Raw genomic sequence first — 17,825 nt, forward strand, 5'->3', positions numbered from 1 at the left:
ATAAATATATTAATAAATATAACAATAAATATAACAATAAATATATTACATAAAATGAAAATTATGATGTATCTTGCAAAATATTTTTGATTAATAAACATTTTTCTTTTAAAACATATATGCTTTTTAAAAATAATTCATCAGATGTAATAATTCCAGTACTTTCAATACTAAAAATAAAATGATCTCGTACTCGTCCAAGTTTTACTTTATCTTTGAATTCATCATAACGAAGACATTCTCTAGAAACAGTATCTTTCCTTGTATCTGCTACTTTGGCAATTTTCCTATTTTGCTCATCTAAAACAATATCTATAACACCTTTTGGAAAACAACGTGCAAATTTTTCAGCATCATCATCATAAATTGGTTCTAAAATATGAATTGTTGGTAAAAGTCGATATGATGATGTTGATACTGGACTAAATTTTGCATGATCTTGACCAATACCTAATACACAATGCATAGTAAGATCAATTTCCTTTATTTATTTAATAAATATAAAAAAATATAAAACACACCTGTCCAGGACGTAATTTCGCAATTAATATTTTATCATGTACTGCTCTTATTGGATCATTCTTGAAAAGCTCAATTTGACGTCCTGCTGGCTGCCATTGAATATCTCCACTATAAACTATACTTGTTAAAATAATTAATAATCATAAAATTAAACACCTTTCGAATTAATATACAACTTTTCTGGATCCGTTTCATTTTTAGACGCTTTAGGATTTCTAGTACATGCCACTTTAAGTGATAAAACAACTGTATCATAATCGGTTGGTTTAGGTTCTTGATTTTCATCTGGCTCTTTAAAAAAATCAATAAAAATACACAAATTTAATCATTTTTACTAATAAACCATGTAAAAAAATCCGGATTCGCTTTAATAGGAATCAATCCCAATCTTTGCGCAAGAATTTCATCCTGAATAATACTTGTATTATTATTAATAAAAACATATTCAACCGCCATTGTAGGTATTTCTGCCATTAGTATTCGACGAAATGAGTTCACAATAGAACTATCAATTCCAATAAGGTCAAATTCTATATTATACTCTGATAATTTAACTATATTTTCAATTCTAAATTTCTTTTCAAATATCAGTCATATTTTGTCCTTTTTTCTCCAAAAAAAAGACCTTTTTGAACTCTTCTATATTCCATGAATACTCCTCGCCATAATAATGTCCTGGAAAGTCCACAGTAGTAACCTAATTTCATTCAATTCTTTTTAACACATTTTTATCAATTATACGTCGGTTATTTTATCAATTTTAATGCCAATTTCTCTTTTCTATATATTTTTAGTGCGTCTTATTAATAATACTGTTAAAACTCTTAGTTTTACCTCTTTTTTAGCCTGTTTATTGCTCATTTTATATTAAGCCTTATTAGACAAAAATTTAAGACGTACGATCAACCTCCAGATTTTTAAAAAATTAAATAAAGAGGGAATTCTGGTAGAAATAAGGGGAAAACCAGAATGAATATAAGAAGAAAAGTATTTCCTGGTGTTTTATATTGTCGTTCTTTTTTGTCCCATTCAAATCCATGGAAATTTCGTGTAAATGTTCAATCATTATCGTCTATTACATTTCCCAAATTTTCAGAAAAATATGACCAAAATTCATGGAAAACAACACTTACAGAGGTTAAAGAAGATGCATTGATTATAGATGGTCAGTAATATCTTTTTTTCCGGGGAAAAAAGGGTTAAAATTGAGTCAGAAAAAGAATCAAAAAAAGAATCAAAACTTCGACATTTTACAGTTAATTTTGGGCCGCAACATCCAGCAGCACATGGGGTTCTTCGTCTTATTCTTGAGCTAGACGGAGAAGAAATTTTGCGCGCGGATCCCCATGTAATTATATCATTATTTATTAAGAATAAAGATCAATTATTGTAGATTGGACTTTTACACCGAGGAACAGAGAAATTAATTGAGCATAAGACGTATTTGCAGGCTTTACCATATTTTGATCGGTTGGATTATGTTAGTATGATGACAAATGAACAATGTTTTTCTCTTGCGATTGAAAAATTGCTTAATATTGAAGTACCAGAGCGTGGAAAATTTATAAGAACGATGTTTGGGGAGATTACTAGGATTCTGAATCATTTAATGGCGGTTTTGTCTCATGCTATGGATGTAGGTGCTCTTACACCATTTCTATGGGGGTTTGAAGAGCGTGAAAAATTAGTATTGGGTTTTATATAGATAGATGTATGGTAATTTGTCATAGATGGAGTTTTATGAGCGTGTGTCAGGTGCAAGACTTCATTCGGCATATATACGTCCAGGTGGAGTATCTCAAGACTTACCTCTTGGATTATTAGATGATATTTATGCATGGGCAACACAATTTGGAGATCGTATTGATGAAACAGAGGAATTATTGACAGATAATAGAATATGGAAAGCTAGGACAGTTGGAATTGGACGTGTTACTGCAATGGATGCGCTGAATTATTCATTTTCAGGGCCAATGTTAAGAGGAAGCGGTATTCCATGGGACATACGAAAAGTAGCACCATATGATGCCTACGATAAAGTAGAATTTGGTGTTCCAGTTGGACAAAATGGAGATTGTTATGATAGATATTTAATAAGAATGCAAGAACTTAGAGAGTCTTTAAATATTATTCATCAATGTTTAAATAAAATGCCAGAAGGACCTGTTAAGGTTGATGATTGGAAGATTTCACCTCCACCAAGAGAAAAAATGAAAGAAAATATGGAAGCACTTATCCATCATTTCTTACTTTTTACTAAAGGTTTATAAACTTTATATTTACAAATTTATATTAATTTAATATTAGGATATTGTGTTCCTCCTGGAGAAACATATACAGCTATTGAAGCTCCCAAAGGAGAAATGGGTGTTTATATTGTATCAAATGGAAGTGAAAGACCATATAGATGTAAAATTAGAGCTCCTGGATTTGCGTATATCTTCTATTTTAAATTTTTTTATACTAATCATTTATAAGACATCTTGCTGGTGCAGATATGATTTCCAGAAATCATTATCTTCCTGATATGGTTGCTATTATTGGTAAGATTTATTTTTTTATAATTTAATTTAATAATTTCAGGTACAATGGATCTTGTTTTTGGTGAAGTCGATAGATAAATTCCATTTTCTCCCATTCATAATATCTTCATAACAACTATTCAAATATTTTACAATATATATACTTTGCATTATTATTTCTCAATCTGCAATATTTACTTATTAATTCTTAATATTCAATATATATATATATCCAATCATATTGTCATTTCTTATATTCTTTATATTTGTTTATTGATTTTATTTTTATATTAAAAAATATTTAGAAAGCACTACACCCATCATATGTTTTTCCATTATTCCCCCCTTCCAAGATCATCTTTATACTTAAACCCTTAGATTATTCATCTATAAATATTTAATGCTAAAATTAAAAATAAAAACATCGTTTATTATTTTTCTTGAAAATCAAAATAATACATAGAAAATTAAGAAAATGGCACTTACATGTACAGATATCTTCAAGGTATATTTTTCTGTATTATTTGATTTGATCTGAAATAGTTTAGTTTATTTTTGGTATAATAAGTGACTTCAAAATAAAAAATAACACCATTTAGCAATAATATTTCCACCATTAGGAGTTTTTCTTGAAAGAGGATGTTGTGTGGGTATGAAATTAATATGATAATTCTTCAGTTGTTTTACGTTTGCAATTTAGATCTCTTAATAAATGTCCTATTAACTCTATTTGGATATATACCGTAAGTTTTTAAGAGACAGATGTTGTATTAATATGTTAAGAGGGATTATTCATGCCTTTTATATCATTCTTAGATACTAGAAGGATATTATGATTCTTCAGTAAACTAAAATTATGATGTTTATTACCGTTTTTGTTTTATCAAATGTTGTTTTTTGGCACTTTCAGAAAAACATAGTGAATAGAGTCCCTTAATATAGTCTTTTTTGTAATTATTTATTTTAATTGTTTGTTTGAGTAATAAAGATACTTTTGAATTTTTGCAGAGTTAGAAAGTTTTTGTAAAGAAATTATAAAATTATTTAGAAAAAGTAGCAACATCAAATATTCAAGTATGTTTGTATGATTTTGTTGTAAATAGCCATGATACTTAATTTTTTTTATGATTTTAACAGAAAAGAAATGATATTATATTAATATAATATCATTTTTATATGTTATACAATTTATCTATTTATTGTAAATAATGTAGGTGTATAATAAGTGTGAAATTGTTACCTTTAATGTTTATTACTTTTTAAAATTAATATTTTCTTCTCCATTTTTACACGTGGATACCACAATTTTGCTAAAATACCAATTGAATTATTGAAATAGACCTTTTCAAACCCAGAATATCCTGATATAGCATCTTTTATAATCCAATCTCCTTTTAATTTGAAATTAGATGCGTCACTAATAGCCCAATCAATTGTTTTTAAAAAATCATAATTATTTAATTCTGTTTTATTTTCTGTTTTATCATATATAATTTTTTCATTATCACATAAAAAAAGAGATACACCTGTCATACAGGTGTATACATCTAAATGAACCTTTTCTGCTATTTTTAAATTTATTTCTGTAAAAATATTTTTACAAACCTTTTTCATATAAATCAAGATTATGAAAAGCTTTTAAAGACCATCCCCCTGGATAGTTTAAACTAGATATTAAAGACATTGATAAACTTGCAATGAAAGTCATTAAAACTGTTATAATTAATATTAAAAATGCTATCATGAAAACCAATGATTTGTATTTTCTATTATAGCTAAACATATTATTAATAAATTTAATTTAATTCACTTATAATCTTACATCCATGTTGCTCCAATAGCAGCTGCAAGTGTCAATGATGGAATAATGTATACAATAAATCTCCATTCTTTATGTGGTTGTAGTGAATAAATAATAACATATAAAATATTTGGAACCAAAAGATTAATTGTATCTTTAGGACGTTTAAGAAGAGCAATCCCCAAAAGAATAAAAAAAAAAGGATTTAATAATAATTTTGGTATATATTTAGAAAAATATGTATGCCATGCCAAAACCTTTTAACATATAATTATATTTTTAATAATAAAATCTTGAATTTACCCCCCATTCTGAACTTTTTCCTTTTATAATATTAAAATAAAACGCCACTCCTTCTGGCCATAAAAAATACTCCCTCCAAAACCATGAATCAACTATCATACTAGAAATTAATCCCAAAATGCCTCCTAAAAATGAACCCTTAATCACATCCTTTATTATAGCCTTATTATGAAATAAAAAATATGCTGAATGTGTAATAACCAATATTATAATTTCAAATCTAAAAATTACTGCTGTAAACGTCAAAATAAATAGTCCTTTTGATATATCTTTTCTTTTCTTTTCAATAAAATATGAAACTCCTATTGTATCTACTTTTTTGTTACATAATTATCCTGAAATATTCATATCCATATAATACATATTCCAAATGCAAACATATTTGGTAATGTTCTTGATGCATAATACATTATATGAAATTGTGACGCCTGAAAAAGACCATACCATAATCCTGTATTCATACCATAATATTTAATCACTTTCTGTCGAAATATAATAATAGCTAATGAATTATATATACCCAAAGTACCTCTCACTATATATATATACCATTAAACTAATTTTTCCATTTATGTATAAATTCACCTAGATATTGAACTTTAGATTTAGATATCCCATTAAACAAATTATTCTTAATAAAAACTACTGGTCCTACTACACTTGCTGTTAAAATTGCTCCTATAAATGTTCGAGGTACTGGTCCTGGAAATTTTACACAATCATACTTTTTCAATTATTATACATATTTCAGACAATTTATTTCTATACATTTTTAAGTCCTTCTCCTCTTATTCCAAAAAATATAATATCATGAATTGCTTGAAGATTCATAGATTCCTCAACCTTTGTATATGGTGAAATAAAAATATGTATTAATATTAATAAAATAATCATAATATCCATAAAAATATATCCTTTCTTCATTATTATATATGGCTTTTTAAGATTCTTCAATAACATAGTTGCCAACCCTCTGTTAATCTATCCGAGATTAAACTAGCCGTGGAATCTCTGATTTTCTTATAAAAACTATAAATATCTATAGAATAAGATATGCCTTGATATTCTGTGAATCAGACTTGGTATTTGACTATATTTTTATAAGAGTTTAAGACGAATTAATAGAAATGATTTTGATAAAGAAAATAAAGGTATTTTAAATCAGAGAAATAGAATATAATAAGATATAATAATGTGTATAGAAATGTTTTTCATATGTGAACAATCTTACGAGGAGATTTCTATCTCATAAGAAGCGTATTATTATATTATTAATTATTGATATTATTCTTTTTGTTGTGGAGCTTTTTATAGGCAAGATTGAAGGGAAAATAAGAAAATAAATTTATGAGAAAATAGGACTTGTGGCAAATTCACTTACGCTTTTTACGGATTCGTTTCATTTGGTATAGAATATATATATAAGATGGATAATATTTAAATAATGATATGAAATAGTTGAATGATGTTGTTTCTCTTATTATATCATTATGGGCAATTAAGTTATCATTGAATAAGAGCCCATCAGCGAAATATACGTATGGATGGCAGCGTGCAGAAGTTCTTGGAGCGTTAATAAATGGTATTTTTTTAATGGCGCTATGTTTATCAGTTCTTTTGCAAGCAATTCAAAGATTTTTCGAGAAAGAAGGTTATTTTTTTGAATATACAAGTATATTTGAAATATTTAACAATGAAATAGAAGTTCATAATCCTCGTGCGGTATTTATAGTGGGTATTATAGGTATTCTTAGTAATATTTTTGGTCTTTTTTTATTTCATGACTTTAAATGTCATCATAAAAATAAATATCTTAAGGATGAAGAAGAGGAACATAAATACAATTCTAATAAAAGTGCAGAAGATTTGTATAGGAATGATATTAGTATTGAGAATGATCATCCAAATACATATAATACACCTCATATTGTTAATTGGTTAAACGAAAATCATAGGAATGATTCGCTTATCCAAAAGTTACTTGATGAACATAATAGTCATAATCATGCAAAAATGAGAAATAATTCTGAATATACATATTCGAATTTAAATATGAAAGGTGTTTTTTTACATGTTTTTGGCGATGTATTAGGTAATATTAGTGTTGTAATAACCGCCTTGTTCATCTGGTTAACTGATTTCTCATGGAAACACTATGTTGATCCCGCCATTAGCATTTTTATTTCTATTGTTATTTTTATTAACGCACTACCTTTGGTAAAATCCTCGAGTTTAATTTTACTTCAGGTAGCACCAAAAAATATTCAAGTTATGGAAATAAAGGAGGATATTTCTAATGAATGATATTTATTCTTTTAAACTTTATTTAACTTTTTTAGATTATCGGTGTCGTTTCTGTCCATGAGCTTCATATATGGCAATTGTCTGATACAAAATTAATCGCCTCTGCACATATTCTTACTGATATTTCATTTGATAATGCCGAAAAATATATGAATATTATTGCATCTGTTCGTCATTGTCTCCACGCATATGGTATTCATTCAAGTACAATTCAGGTATTTTTTTTATAAAAAAAAACTTTATTCTAATAATACATAAGCTTGAATTTCAAGGCGTTTATCCACATAAAGCCTTTTTTACTGAAGAAAGAAACGAAAATTCTTCTTGTCTTGTACGATGTGTTGGTGGAGAAGAATGTCTCGATAGTCGTTGTTGCATCTCCATCGATTAAAATTATCTTTATATAGAATATTACATTGTTCTATCTTACATGAACTTCTTATTTACATCATTTATAATATATTTTTTATTTCAAACTTATTACTAATTGATTTAAACGTTATACTTATATTTAGAGCGTTTCCTATTTTAATTCCTAAACTTAAACGAATTAAGTATAATAATTAATAAAACTAATATATAAATCACGCTATTTATGTACTTTTAAGTCACAAAACATGTACGCGTTTTTAAAATACCTAATATATAAAGGTTAAAGACGCGAATATTTTAGTCATTGAGTCATAGAGTATTTAAATTAAAATTTATTTTTATTAGAAATTGAATTAAGTTTGATTGATAAACAAGATTAAGATATATAAATATATATAAATATAAAAGAGAATCTAAGTATTTTTTATTTATTGGATTATACTTTTTGGAGAGGTCAAAGAAATTAATTTAATATAAATTGAATAAATTGAGAAAAGTAATTAAAGGGTTATATGTAAAAATGAGGTGGATTGAGTATTCATTTATATTTCTTGTGATTTTTTCAAGTTGTATTTTTTCTGAGGGTAGGGAGCAGGAAAGGGAATTATTCGTGTTAATTAATGAGTCTAAGATTTGAAGACAAATATTATCCACACAGGGTCAGAATTCTATTCAAAAAGCCATTTGGTCTATAGAAATTTGAAAAAGAATTTTTATGATGAGTTAACAGAGGAATATTTATTGGAATCGTCGTCATCATTAGAATGGAAATCTTTAAATGATTGTCAAGGCATGATTTTATGTAGGGTACATGTGGAAGGAACAGAAGTGGTAGTTCTTAAAGTTATTGAGCAAGGTTTTATTAGATTTTTTTATAAAAGAAGAATTGAAGAATTATAGAATCTTCGAATGATGTATATAAGGAAAATACATGTTCAGATTCTGATGAAAAGGAATCAGTGAAATTTTTAGTAACAGAGGATCATGATTCAGGTAAAACCCAAAAGAATTTGATTAATTCTTTTATAAATAATTCTCAAGAATGCAAAGAATGCGAAGAATGTGAAGAATGTGGGGAATGTGCAGGATGCCAAGAATGTGAGGACGGTGGATTGTATATTAGTGACTCTGATTTATTATTGATTGACTTAATTAAATCTGGAAAAGCTAAAATTGTCGATAACAAGGACCATGTTCATTCAAAGACAAATAATATGAATAGTTTTGGTTATTTTTGTGGTTCTGTTGATGAACAAGATTTAGGACCTCCTAACTTATCGTAATATCTCGAAAATAACTTGGATAAATTCATCGTTAATTATAATTCAAAATTCCTCTAAAATATATTAATCATTTCATTGTTTTTATACTAGGATTTATATAATCTTTCCAATATCTTTACGAGTTTTATAACTGTTTATGAAATTAATTTTTGAAAACACATTTATCAAGGCTGCATCAATATAACCAATAATAATAACATTTTGTCAATATTTAAAGGAAATACAACCATCTCATTATTTTTTTTTTGAAATATACATGTTTTAAACTATAAATTAAAACTACAATTATACAACATCAATTATACAACATCAATTATACAACTTTTTCAATTATACAACTTCTTCAATTACACAACTTCTTCTTCAACTTCTTCTTCAGCTTCTTCTTCAACTAATTACAATATTTCTTTCAAATTTACATAATTTATATCAAAAAACAATTAACATTCAATATTTATTTTCTTATATAAACTTATCTAAATCTATCAACTAACTAACACTCTTTCTTTCTTTATTTCTTTTTTTTTCATTCATTGTCATTTTTATTCTACATTTTCGATTTCTAACTTATTTATAGGCTTATTTCTCTTTTTTTTTTACATATTCCAATTAATTCTTGGATTCTTTATTTCTTTATTTAATTTTTATTTTTGTCTTATTATTATATCATCTTCAATAAATATTTATATTTTGCTGTTTTGCCTATTATTTCATTATCCCTTTGATTAAGCACCGGGTTTTCGATTTCTCCGCTTATAATAATCTTAAAAAATCCTAAGTATTAAGAAAATTAGGAGATTGAGCGAAAAGAAGTAGAAATAAGGTCTATTTTTTAGGTATTTTATAAGAAGAAATTGACATTATAAGGAATAAATAGCAAATGACAGATGAGTCGTTTAAATGGGGAACACCATGTGGAGGAAATGGAGGGATATTTCAGTCATTACCACAATCATTTAGGTATATTTTTATAATAATAAAGAAAGATCAATATAATGAAGTTTTATAGGTCTAATGAGCAACATGGTTCAATGCTTCCTATGTTAAATATGAATCAAGGGCCATCAGGAAGTAAGAAAACCTTTTGAGAAGTTTAAATATATAAATACGAATTTTAAATGAATGAAAAAAATTAATGAATAATTTTATAGATGCATCGAGTACAGAGCAGTTTTATGGTCCTCAACAGTCGCATCCTCTTTCATCGTTAATGACATCAAATTTATCGAGTAATAATTCAATTTCTCTTGGACATCCGCCTCTTACACCATCTACGCGATATTCACTTCCATCGTTACATCAACAATTACCTGGACAGACGTCAGTTCATGAATCTCATTCATCTCATCCATCAAATGTAATTTCAGGACCTCAAGAACGACCGAATTCACCGTTATCTGGACAGACGTCTAATGCGAATATTCAAAATTCAGTTTATAGACCTTTAAATGTTAAAGATGCACTTTCATACCTTGATCAAGTAAAAATACAATTTTCAGAACAACCAGATGTGTATAATAGATTTCTTGATATTATGAAAGATTTTAAGTCACAAAGGTTAGTTATATGTTGTTGAATTTTATTATTATAGAATCTTATAAATGAAGTATTGATACACTTGGTGTTATTGAACGAGTTTCAGCACTTTTTCGTGGTCATCCGAATTTGGTTCAAGGATTTAACACATTTCTTCCTCCTGGATATAGAATTGAATGTTCGTTGGATTCATCTGATCCTACTGCGATTCGTGTTATTACTCCATTGGGTACAATGATGACACATTCAGGATTACATAGCTCATTGTCTAATACTCAAGGAGGAATGCGTGAATCTTGGTCTGGAATGCAAGATAATAGTATATATAAGTAAATTTTATATTATTTTAATAATTGTATATAATAGCTAATTTTTTCATAAGTCAATCTGATAATGATATATCTATATCAGGGAAAAAAGCGCCTGTTGAGTTTAATCATGCAATTAATTATGTTAATAAGATAAAGGTATAGTTAGAATTATGAATATTTTTTGTTATTAATTGATTAGAATCGCTTCTCTAATGAGCCTGATACTTATAAACGATTTCTTGAAATTTTACAAACCTATCAAAAAGAACAAAGACCCATTCAAGATGTATATGCTGAAGTAACTGTTTTATTTAAAACGGCGCCAGATCTTCTTGATGATTTCAAACAATTTCTTCCAGAAAATAATACTTCTAATGCTAGTTTATTTTCAGTTGGCCCTAGATTACCCCCTCTAGGAAATTTTGCTCCTCCAACAGTTGTTTCAAATGTATCTAAAGATAAGAAAAAGCGTTCTCAAAATCTTGAACAAAGTTTCCAAGCAGGACAAGGTCAACCAAAGGTTTGAAAATGTTTAATATTTATGAAAAATTGTTAATATTTTAGCGTTCTAAACATCATCATAAGGCTAATACGGATCTTTCAAATATTAGCCCATCTCTTATACCTTCTGCTTCTGAAATTATTAAACCACCAACGCATGCTTCTGCGTCTGCTGAAGAACTGTCTTTTTTTGATAAAGTTAAAAAATTCATTGGAAACAAACAAACTTATAATGAATTTCTTAAAGTTTTGAATCTATTTAGCCAGGATATTTTAGATAAAAATCTTTTAGTTGAAAGAGTTTACAATTTTATTGGTGCAAACGAAGAGCTAATGGACTGGTTCAAACGCTTTGTTGGCTATGACGGAAAAGATGATGTTATTGAGAATATTCCTGCTCCAAGACCTAAAGTTGATCTTATGTTATGTAAAGCTTATGGGCCTAGTTATAGATTATTGCCAAAATCGGTATTTATTTATATTATAATTCTATTATTTTTAATTGTTATAAGGAGACTCTATTGCCATGCTCTGGGCGTGATGAAATGTGCTGGGAGGTTTTAAATGATGGATGGGTAAGCCATCCAACATGGGCATCAGAAGATTTTAGGTTCGTTGCTCATAAAAAAAACCAATATGAGGAAACTCTTCATAAGGTCGAAGAAGAACGATATGATTACGATCTAAATATTGAAGCTAATTTGCGTACTATACAACTTCTTGAACCCATTGCACAACAAATTTCAAATATGACTCCTGAAGAAAAAAATTCCTTTCGTCTTCCACCTGGTTTAGGAGGTCAATCTATCAGCATATATCAAAGGGTTTTAAAAAAGGTATATGATAAGGAACAGGGTTTAGAAGTCATTGATGCATTGCATGAAAATCCTGCAGTTGCTGTTCCTATCATTTTGAAAAGGCTGAAACAAAAAGATGAAGAATGGAAGCGAGCTCAGGTAGCAATTCTTAATTTTTTTATAGAAAAAACTTAATTCGATATAGAGGGAATGGAATAAGGTTTGGAGAGAGACTGAATATAAGAATTTTTATAAAAGTCTTGATCATCAAGGAATAACATTTAAATCAACTGATAAAAAGGCTATTACATCCAGAATTTTATTGGCAGAAATAGATACTTTAAGAAAGCAACAGCGCGAGGCATCCATCAATCATTCTAAGTCTAAATTAAAATCTCAATTTAAATATGAATTTCAAGATCAAGATATATTAATTGATGTGTTATGTTTACTTTCGAAACAACTGGAACATGCACCTGGTATATCTGTAAATGATAAAGAAAAATTGGAGAAGTTTTTGAAGTATTTCTTTTCTTTGTTTTTTGAATTAGATCAGAAAATTGTTGTTAAGCGAATTGATGCGTTTATAAATGGAAATGTAGAAGAAATTTCTATTAATGTTAATGAGGAAGCGTCGTTTCAAACAGAAAATGCTTCTGGGAAAAAACGAGTATCAAAAGATTCTGATTTACTAAAAGATGTTTTAAAGAAAAATCGACGAGGACAAGGAAAAGATAGAAATGATATTTGTGTTAATGGACAAAATAAAGATTCTAATTTCTATAATACATCTAAAGATGCTTTTGATGAAAAAAATAATTTAATAAGAAATAATATAAATAGCTCTAATATATTAGAATCTGCAGAAAAAGCTGCCGAAGTATGGATACAACATAAGAAGGGAGATACTGCAGTGGAAGTTTCTACGGATTTTAATGCCTCTAATCAAACTACTAGTACGAAGAAAAAAAGACATGTTTACAATTTTTTTACAAATTCTTCATTTTATTGTTTTTATAGGATATTTTATGTATGTTTTCATTGGAAAAGTTAAATTCGCTTATTTTTTTAGATGCTTTATTCGAGATTATTAAAAATGAAATCTATAGAAGAGAGTATTGTTGCTGAAAACCGTAATAAAAAACCAAATCCAATAACGGTAGAGCTGGGACTTCATGTTAATCGCATGTTAGAACTTGAATTGCCTGTTTTATCAGATGTTCCTTATTATCAACAACTTCTTGGATTTTGTGGAAAACTTATTGAAAATGACATTGAACAGAATGGTTTTGAAGATATTTTGCGATATATGTATGGAATTAATGGATATCCTTTTTATACTGTTGATAAAGTTGTTTCTGCAATGATAAAACATGTAAGTATATTCATACTTTAATTAGACATGTCTAAAACTATGTAGTTGCATTCAATAATAACAGATACTAAAAGTGCTGAGATTGTTTTTCTATTTGAAAAGGACCGTCAGTTATCTAAAACTACTCCTCGACAACAAATTATTTATCGTGTACAAGTAGAATCTATTCTTGGTCCAGAAGAATCACTTTACCGTATTGAATGGGTATGGATAATTTATTTGGTTAATTATGACTATTAACTAATTATAAAAGAATAATCAGGAAAAGACTTTAAGCATTCAGTTAATTGGGAAAGATGATTTAACATTAGATCAGGCTGTATCAGCTGAAGAGAAATGGTCTTATTATATTGATGCATTTGTTATGTCAAGTCCTACAGAAGGTGTTGCTTCTGAACTCGTTAAAGCAACATTCTTAAAGAGAAACTTGCCTCTTGAGGAAGAAGAAGATGATGATAGCAAAAAAGTACAACGAGCGGCGGATTTAATTGATGAAAACTATGTTTCATCTGGTTTAGAAATTAAAATATGCGTTAATACATACAAAATTTTTTTCGTTCAAGGGACAGAAGACTCATTTGCTCGAAGTATTAGTAAAAGAAGAATAGATAAAGAAAAATATCAAAAACTTAAAAATAAGAAGCAAGATATATGGAGAGAAAGGCTTAATGGTAAAAATGGTTGGAAAATGGGTTTAAAAAACAATGAAGAGGCACTTAAATTAGAAAATAGAATAAATAATTGGATTAAAAATGGGATTATGACTCCAAAAAACGGAAATATAAAGGAAAATATTAAAGAACAAAAATAATTCTAGAAATACGCATAGAAATAATGAAAATAGTTCTCAAACATAAATCATAATAAATTTGGTATTTGGAATGTTGTATTTTACTATATGTTTTATTTGTTAATTGTTGTATTCTAAAGAGCAATTGATATATATTACAAAAGTATTAAGTCTATTTTTTATTTTTTAATATTAGGTAATTCAGCTTTATATCTTATGTATTATAATTCTGTATTTATTAAAAATCGGTATTAACTTTTCTTTAATCATGAATTGATGTTATAGATTTATTTTTAAATTTTAAGTTTTTTGATATTAATATAATTTAATCTTGAAAGTATTGATCCAATAATATATGTGTTATAAATATATTATTATTCTGTTATTTTGCATTCTATTTAGTATTAATACTGTTATATAATGATTTAAAAGTGTATATATCAGTTTTAAAACATGTTTCAGTTTATTTAAATCTATTTTGAAGATCTATTAAAAAACAAAAATTCAATTTTAATAGATTTAAACCAAAAACAAACATTCCATATCAGTTATATGATTAGAAACACAATAACAATCCATCAAAAAATAATTTAGTAAAATCAATGTAAATAACATAATTAACAATAACATTATTAAATAAGTTAAATTAAATAATTGATCATCTGAAACAAACTTTTTACGCCTAAAAATGCGATTTTCATCAAATAAAAAATATCAAATGCATCTATACATATTAATCATAAGGTTCCATTTTATCTGCCCAACTCAATAATACTTCTTTGGCAAATTTGAATTTTTCAGAAACATCATCATCACAAAGACCAGGCTCCAAAGCATTACCCAGTGGCCAAGTATGAAACTCTCTTTTACTATCAATAAATCTAACTATTCTTCCATTATCAGACAAAATCAATTTACAATGATCAACAAAATTGAACTTAAATTTCAGATTAAAATAAATAAAAGAGCTTAAAAACTAACCTGAACGGATTGATTACTTAATCTGAATATAATTGCATGTTTAGTACGAAAATAATTTGTCATAAAAGACATAGTTTTAACGCCCATTGACTGGAAATCATCTACATTACATGACCATGCTTCAGCTTTAAAAAGATTCTGAACCATATATTTTTTAAAATATTTAAGCAAATAGACCTTCTTATCTAACTCATTTGAAGGAAATCTTTCAATAGTGAATGATCTCCTTTTAAAACCATTTTTACCTGACTGTGTAATATAATCGAAATGATATTCATTATTTGAAAGAATCAATGATGTCGAATCATTAAAGTAAACACCAATAGATCCATTTGATAGCTGATAACCAAGTCCATACTTATTAGAATAGTCAACCCATTTATTAATAAATAATGGAGATGTTGTAGTAGAAGCATCATCTATTTCATTAAATATTTTAGAAAAATGAAAAGATACTAACAAAACTCAGGCGGCATTCTTTTAGAGCGCAATCTTAATGCGCAATCCAAATTTAATGCGATATTGCGAAGACTCTGCCAAACATTACTCGGCAATTCTAGATCTTTAGCTTCATTAGACACATATGATTCTTTAATAGCCATTTTTGATGTCATATCTATCACAGGCTTCATCAAATCTTGTGGATTTAAATTCTCTTTTCCATCAATAAATGAACATTTAGGACGTTTAAATGAATCTGATTTAGAATTTCCCGTTTTAGCTACTTTCATTACAGCACGAGAATGTGTATCATATGATAAAGAAGTAGGCAGAATATTTTCGTTTTCTAATACTTCCATAACCATGCTAACTGTCTGTCCTTCTTTCCCTCCAATATTACGACCCTTTCCAATACCACACCATGAAGCAATATTATTCCATGAACTCTGACTCCTTTTTATTGATAAACTATCTTTAGGCCATACTGGTTCTTGTAACAATGCTTGAACAGGAATCTCTGTAGGAAGATATCCAGTATGAAAGAAAGGATGTTCTGCAATTTCGTCAATACAAGGACGATTTACTAAACCAATTAGCTAAAATAAACATGTAGTAATTAAATTCTTCATACATGGATCTGTATCTAATAATGATCCAATAAGATCTTTTGCTTCTAAAGAAATAGGAATGTTTTCAGGAAATACATATCTATTCTCTCGAATATTCCTATTATAATTAATATAGTATTAACTTCCCAAAGAAACTTTACTTATATATAGCTTTAACTTCTTTGGATTGAAAAGGTGGTTTACCAATAAGCATAGCATACATAATAATCCCTACTGCCCATAAATCAACCTCAAAACTGTGGCCATCCTGCTTTCCAAATAATACTTCCGGTGCAATATAATTAGGCGTTCCACATATTGTCTTTTTTCTCTCATCATCACTAATTAAAAGTGCTGCAAGCCCAAAATCTCCAATTTTTATATTCATATTTTCATCCAAAAAAAGATTTCCAAGTTTTAAATCACGATGAATTACTTTCCTAGAATGCATGTATTTCACTGCACCAAGAACTTGCAACAAAAAAAAGCGGCATTCTGGCTCTGTAAATCGCTTTCGTTTACGTAACATATCCATAAGTGTCTATACATTATTATCAATTTTAAAAAATATCTTATATTTACTTTGTTTTCACATAATTCAAGAATAAGATAAACATTCGTTGTATCCTCAAAACAATCAATAAATTTAACAATACTCGGATGATCCATGCTTTGATGTATTTTAATTTCACCAAAAAGCTACTATATTAAAAAATTCCATCAATTATACATAAATATACCTTCGTTCTATTCTTCATCGATCGAAGTGTCGTCTTTGCAATCACTTTAGCTGCAAATCGACTTCCTCGTCCATTTGTTACCAAAAAACATCGTGCAAATCCTCCCTTATAAAAATTATATACAATTCCCTTATATTCCCTTATTTCACTATACCTCTCCAAGAAGAACCGATCTAGTATATTCCCTCCCTTTCTTCTTATCTGTAATTTGTACCGGCGGCGTAAAACATAAATTAGATGGCTTTGTATTAACCTGTTTTAAAGACTCAGAAATCGCATTTGATCCCCTATTTCCCGCTTCTCTTGGTCCAGATACATCTCTATCTTCCGAATCTAACAGTTTATACTTATCATGCGGCAAAACCCTCTGATTTCCCGCTTCTCCATTTGCCGATATTGTTTGTATTGGCATTTTACCAATAATTAACCTTTTTTCCTCGTTCAAATTCACATAATAATTAACAATTATAAAGAAAGCTCTTAATATTATCTAAAAAGCCTTAAATATTAGTCAAATATCCTTATAAAACGTTTAAATTACCTTAAAACATGTTGTTAGAAAATGCACAACAAAGGCGGTCGATAGGTTGCTTTGACAACGGCGAGAACGTCAACGACACGAATTTTATGTAAAAGCA

General features: G+C 27.8%; 8 protein-coding genes across 8 annotated transcripts; 5 read left to right on the top strand and 3 right to left on the bottom strand.

Annotated features, from left to right (window-relative positions):
• Positions 1-17: 17 nt before the first annotated feature.
• Positions 18-1,413, bottom strand: T552_00470 (hypothetical protein). The gene is made up of 7 exons (XM_018369085.1): positions 1,357-1,413; positions 1,264-1,302; positions 1,148-1,219; positions 858-1,098; positions 679-813; positions 522-637; positions 18-481 (listed from the first exon to the last, which is right to left on the bottom strand). The coding sequence occupies exons 1-7, from the start codon at positions 1,381-1,383 to the stop codon at positions 62-64; spliced, it is 1,050 nt and encodes a 349-aa protein (XP_018227354.1). The 5' UTR covers positions 1,384-1,413; the 3' UTR covers positions 18-61.
• A 32-nt stretch (positions 1,414-1,445) lies between these two features.
• Positions 1,446-3,188, top strand: T552_00471 (NADH-ubiquinone oxidoreductase 49 kDa subunit, mitochondrial). Its single transcript, XM_018369086.1, has 7 exons — positions 1,446-1,687; positions 1,737-1,870; positions 1,916-2,209; positions 2,253-2,784; positions 2,830-2,956; positions 3,001-3,065; positions 3,106-3,188. The coding sequence occupies exons 1-7, from the start codon at positions 1,492-1,494 to the stop codon at positions 3,141-3,143; spliced, it is 1,386 nt and encodes a 461-aa protein (XP_018227355.1). The 5' UTR covers positions 1,446-1,491; the 3' UTR covers positions 3,144-3,188.
• A 331-nt stretch (positions 3,189-3,519) lies between these two features.
• On the top strand, positions 3,520-3,791 carry T552_00472 (plasma membrane proteolipid 3; the record flags this gene model as incomplete). Its single annotated transcript, XM_018369087.1, has 4 exons — positions 3,520-3,549; positions 3,593-3,602; positions 3,644-3,694; positions 3,745-3,791. 4 exons carry the CDS (start codon positions 3,520-3,522, stop codon positions 3,789-3,791), a joined length of 138 nt encoding a protein of 45 aa, XP_018227356.1.
• A 404-nt stretch (positions 3,792-4,195) lies between these two features.
• T552_00473 (hypothetical protein) lies at positions 4,196-6,118 on the bottom strand. The gene is made up of 8 exons (XM_018369088.1): positions 5,917-6,118; positions 5,734-5,872; positions 5,510-5,683; positions 5,149-5,459; positions 4,867-5,102; positions 4,650-4,819; positions 4,285-4,606; positions 4,196-4,236 (listed from the first exon to the last, which is right to left on the bottom strand). Exons 1-7 carry the CDS (start codon positions 6,106-6,108, stop codon positions 4,287-4,289), a joined length of 1,542 nt encoding a protein of 513 aa, XP_018227357.1. The 5' UTR covers positions 6,109-6,118; the 3' UTR covers positions 4,196-4,236; positions 4,285-4,286.
• Positions 6,119-6,233: 115 nt separating this feature from the next.
• On the top strand, positions 6,234-7,889 carry T552_00474 (hypothetical protein). The gene is made up of 6 exons (XM_018369089.1): positions 6,234-6,299; positions 6,351-6,462; positions 6,508-6,554; positions 6,607-6,799; positions 6,851-7,667; positions 7,712-7,889. Exons 1-5 carry the CDS (start codon positions 6,276-6,278, stop codon positions 7,450-7,452), a joined length of 978 nt encoding a protein of 325 aa, XP_018227358.1. The 5' UTR covers positions 6,234-6,275; the 3' UTR covers positions 7,453-7,667; positions 7,712-7,889.
• Positions 7,890-8,344: 455 nt separating this feature from the next.
• On the top strand, positions 8,345-9,107 carry T552_00475 (hypothetical protein; the record flags this gene model as incomplete). The annotated part of the gene is made up of 3 exons (XM_018369090.1): positions 8,345-8,408; positions 8,456-8,680; positions 8,725-9,107. 3 exons carry the CDS (start codon positions 8,345-8,347, stop codon positions 9,105-9,107), a joined length of 672 nt encoding a protein of 223 aa, XP_018227359.1.
• A 783-nt stretch (positions 9,108-9,890) lies between these two features.
• Positions 9,891-14,484, top strand: T552_00476 (hypothetical protein). Its single transcript, XM_018369091.1, has 13 exons — positions 9,891-9,930; positions 9,975-10,067; positions 10,117-10,178; positions 10,259-10,664; positions 10,715-10,972; positions 11,026-11,110; positions 11,154-11,474; positions 11,519-11,923; positions 11,968-12,411; positions 12,458-13,282; positions 13,325-13,627; positions 13,673-13,831; positions 13,881-14,484. Exons 2-13 carry the CDS (start codon positions 9,988-9,990, stop codon positions 14,436-14,438), a joined length of 3,906 nt encoding a protein of 1,301 aa, XP_018227360.1. The 5' UTR covers positions 9,891-9,930; positions 9,975-9,987; the 3' UTR covers positions 14,439-14,484.
• Positions 14,485-15,104: 620 nt separating this feature from the next.
• T552_00477 (hypothetical protein) lies at positions 15,105-17,644 on the bottom strand. Its single transcript, XM_018369092.1, has 8 exons — positions 17,342-17,644; positions 17,188-17,292; positions 17,030-17,146; positions 16,609-16,988; positions 16,471-16,565; positions 15,859-16,422; positions 15,399-15,817; positions 15,105-15,354 (listed from the first exon to the last, which is right to left on the bottom strand). The coding sequence occupies exons 1-8, from the start codon at positions 17,597-17,599 to the stop codon at positions 15,151-15,153; spliced, it is 2,142 nt and encodes a 713-aa protein (XP_018227361.1). The 5' UTR covers positions 17,600-17,644; the 3' UTR covers positions 15,105-15,150.
• Positions 17,645-17,825: the final 181 nt, after the last annotated feature.

Source organism: Pneumocystis carinii (assembly GCF_001477545.1).
Source record: "Pneumocystis carinii B80 chromosome Unknown supercont1.2, whole genome shotgun sequence".
Classification (NCBI taxonomy): Eukaryota; Fungi; Ascomycota; class Pneumocystomycetes; order Pneumocystales; family Pneumocystaceae; genus Pneumocystis; species Pneumocystis carinii.

Bases quoted from the DNA above. Each gene is read 5' to 3' on its own strand.
- T552_00473 (XM_018369088.1), bottom strand. From the start codon at position 6,108: ATGTTATTGAAGAATCTTAAAAAGCCATATATAATAATGAAGAAAGGA. The intron at 4,820-4,866 runs GTAAGATTATAA...TAATATGTTTAG, and splicing joins GCTATTGGAGCAACATGGAT to CTATAATAGAAAATACAAAT. The intron at 4,607-4,649 runs GTTTGTAAAAAT...TAAAAATAGCAG, and splicing joins TCTTGATTTATATGAAAAAG to AAAAGGTTCATTTAGATGTA.
- T552_00474 (XM_018369089.1), top strand. From the start codon at position 6,276: ATGATTTTGATAAAGAAAATAAAG. The intron at 6,300-6,350 runs GTATTTTAAATC...TAATGTGTATAG, and splicing joins TTTTGATAAAGAAAATAAAG to AAATGTTTTTCATATGTGAA. The intron at 6,800-6,850 runs GTTATTTTTTTG...ACAATGAAATAG, and splicing joins AAGATTTTTCGAGAAAGAAG to AAGTTCATAATCCTCGTGCG.
- T552_00476 (XM_018369091.1), top strand. From the start codon at position 9,988: ATGACAGATGAGTCGTTTAAATGGGGAACACCATGTGGAGGAAATGGA. The intron at 10,179-10,258 runs GTAAGAAAACCT...ATAATTTTATAG, and splicing joins GAATCAAGGGCCATCAGGAA to ATGCATCGAGTACAGAGCAG. The intron at 13,283-13,324 runs GTATGTTTTCAT...TTATTTTTTTAG, and splicing joins GTTTTTATAGGATATTTTAT to ATGCTTTATTCGAGATTATT.
- T552_00470 (XM_018369085.1), bottom strand. From the start codon at position 1,383: ATGAGCAATAAACAGGCTAAAAAAGAG. The intron at 1,099-1,147 runs GTCTTTTTTTTG...ATATTTGAAAAG, and splicing joins ATATAGAAGAGTTCAAAAAG to AAATTTAGAATTGAAAATAT. The intron at 638-678 runs GTGTTTAATTTT...TAACAAGTATAG, and splicing joins GTTGTATATTAATTCGAAAG to TTTATAGTGGAGATATTCAA.
- T552_00477 (XM_018369092.1), bottom strand. From the start codon at position 17,599: ATGCCAATACAAACAATATCGGCAAATGGAGAAGCGGGAAATCAGAGG. The intron at 17,293-17,341 runs GTATAGTGAAAT...AATTTTTATAAG, and splicing joins GATCGGTTCTTCTTGGAGAG to GGAGGATTTGCACGATGTTT. The intron at 15,355-15,398 runs GTTAGTTTTTAA...CTGAAATTTAAG, and splicing joins TAAGTAATCAATCCGTTCAG to TTCAATTTTGTTGATCATTG.
- T552_00471 (XM_018369086.1), top strand. From the start codon at position 1,492: ATGAATATAAGAAGAAAAGTATTTCCTGGTGTTTTATATTGTCGTTCT. The intron at 1,688-1,736 runs GTCAGTAATATC...AAATTGAGTCAG, and splicing joins AGATGCATTGATTATAGATG to AAAAAGAATCAAAAAAAGAA. The intron at 3,066-3,105 runs GTAAGATTTATT...TAATAATTTCAG, and splicing joins TGATATGGTTGCTATTATTG to GTACAATGGATCTTGTTTTT.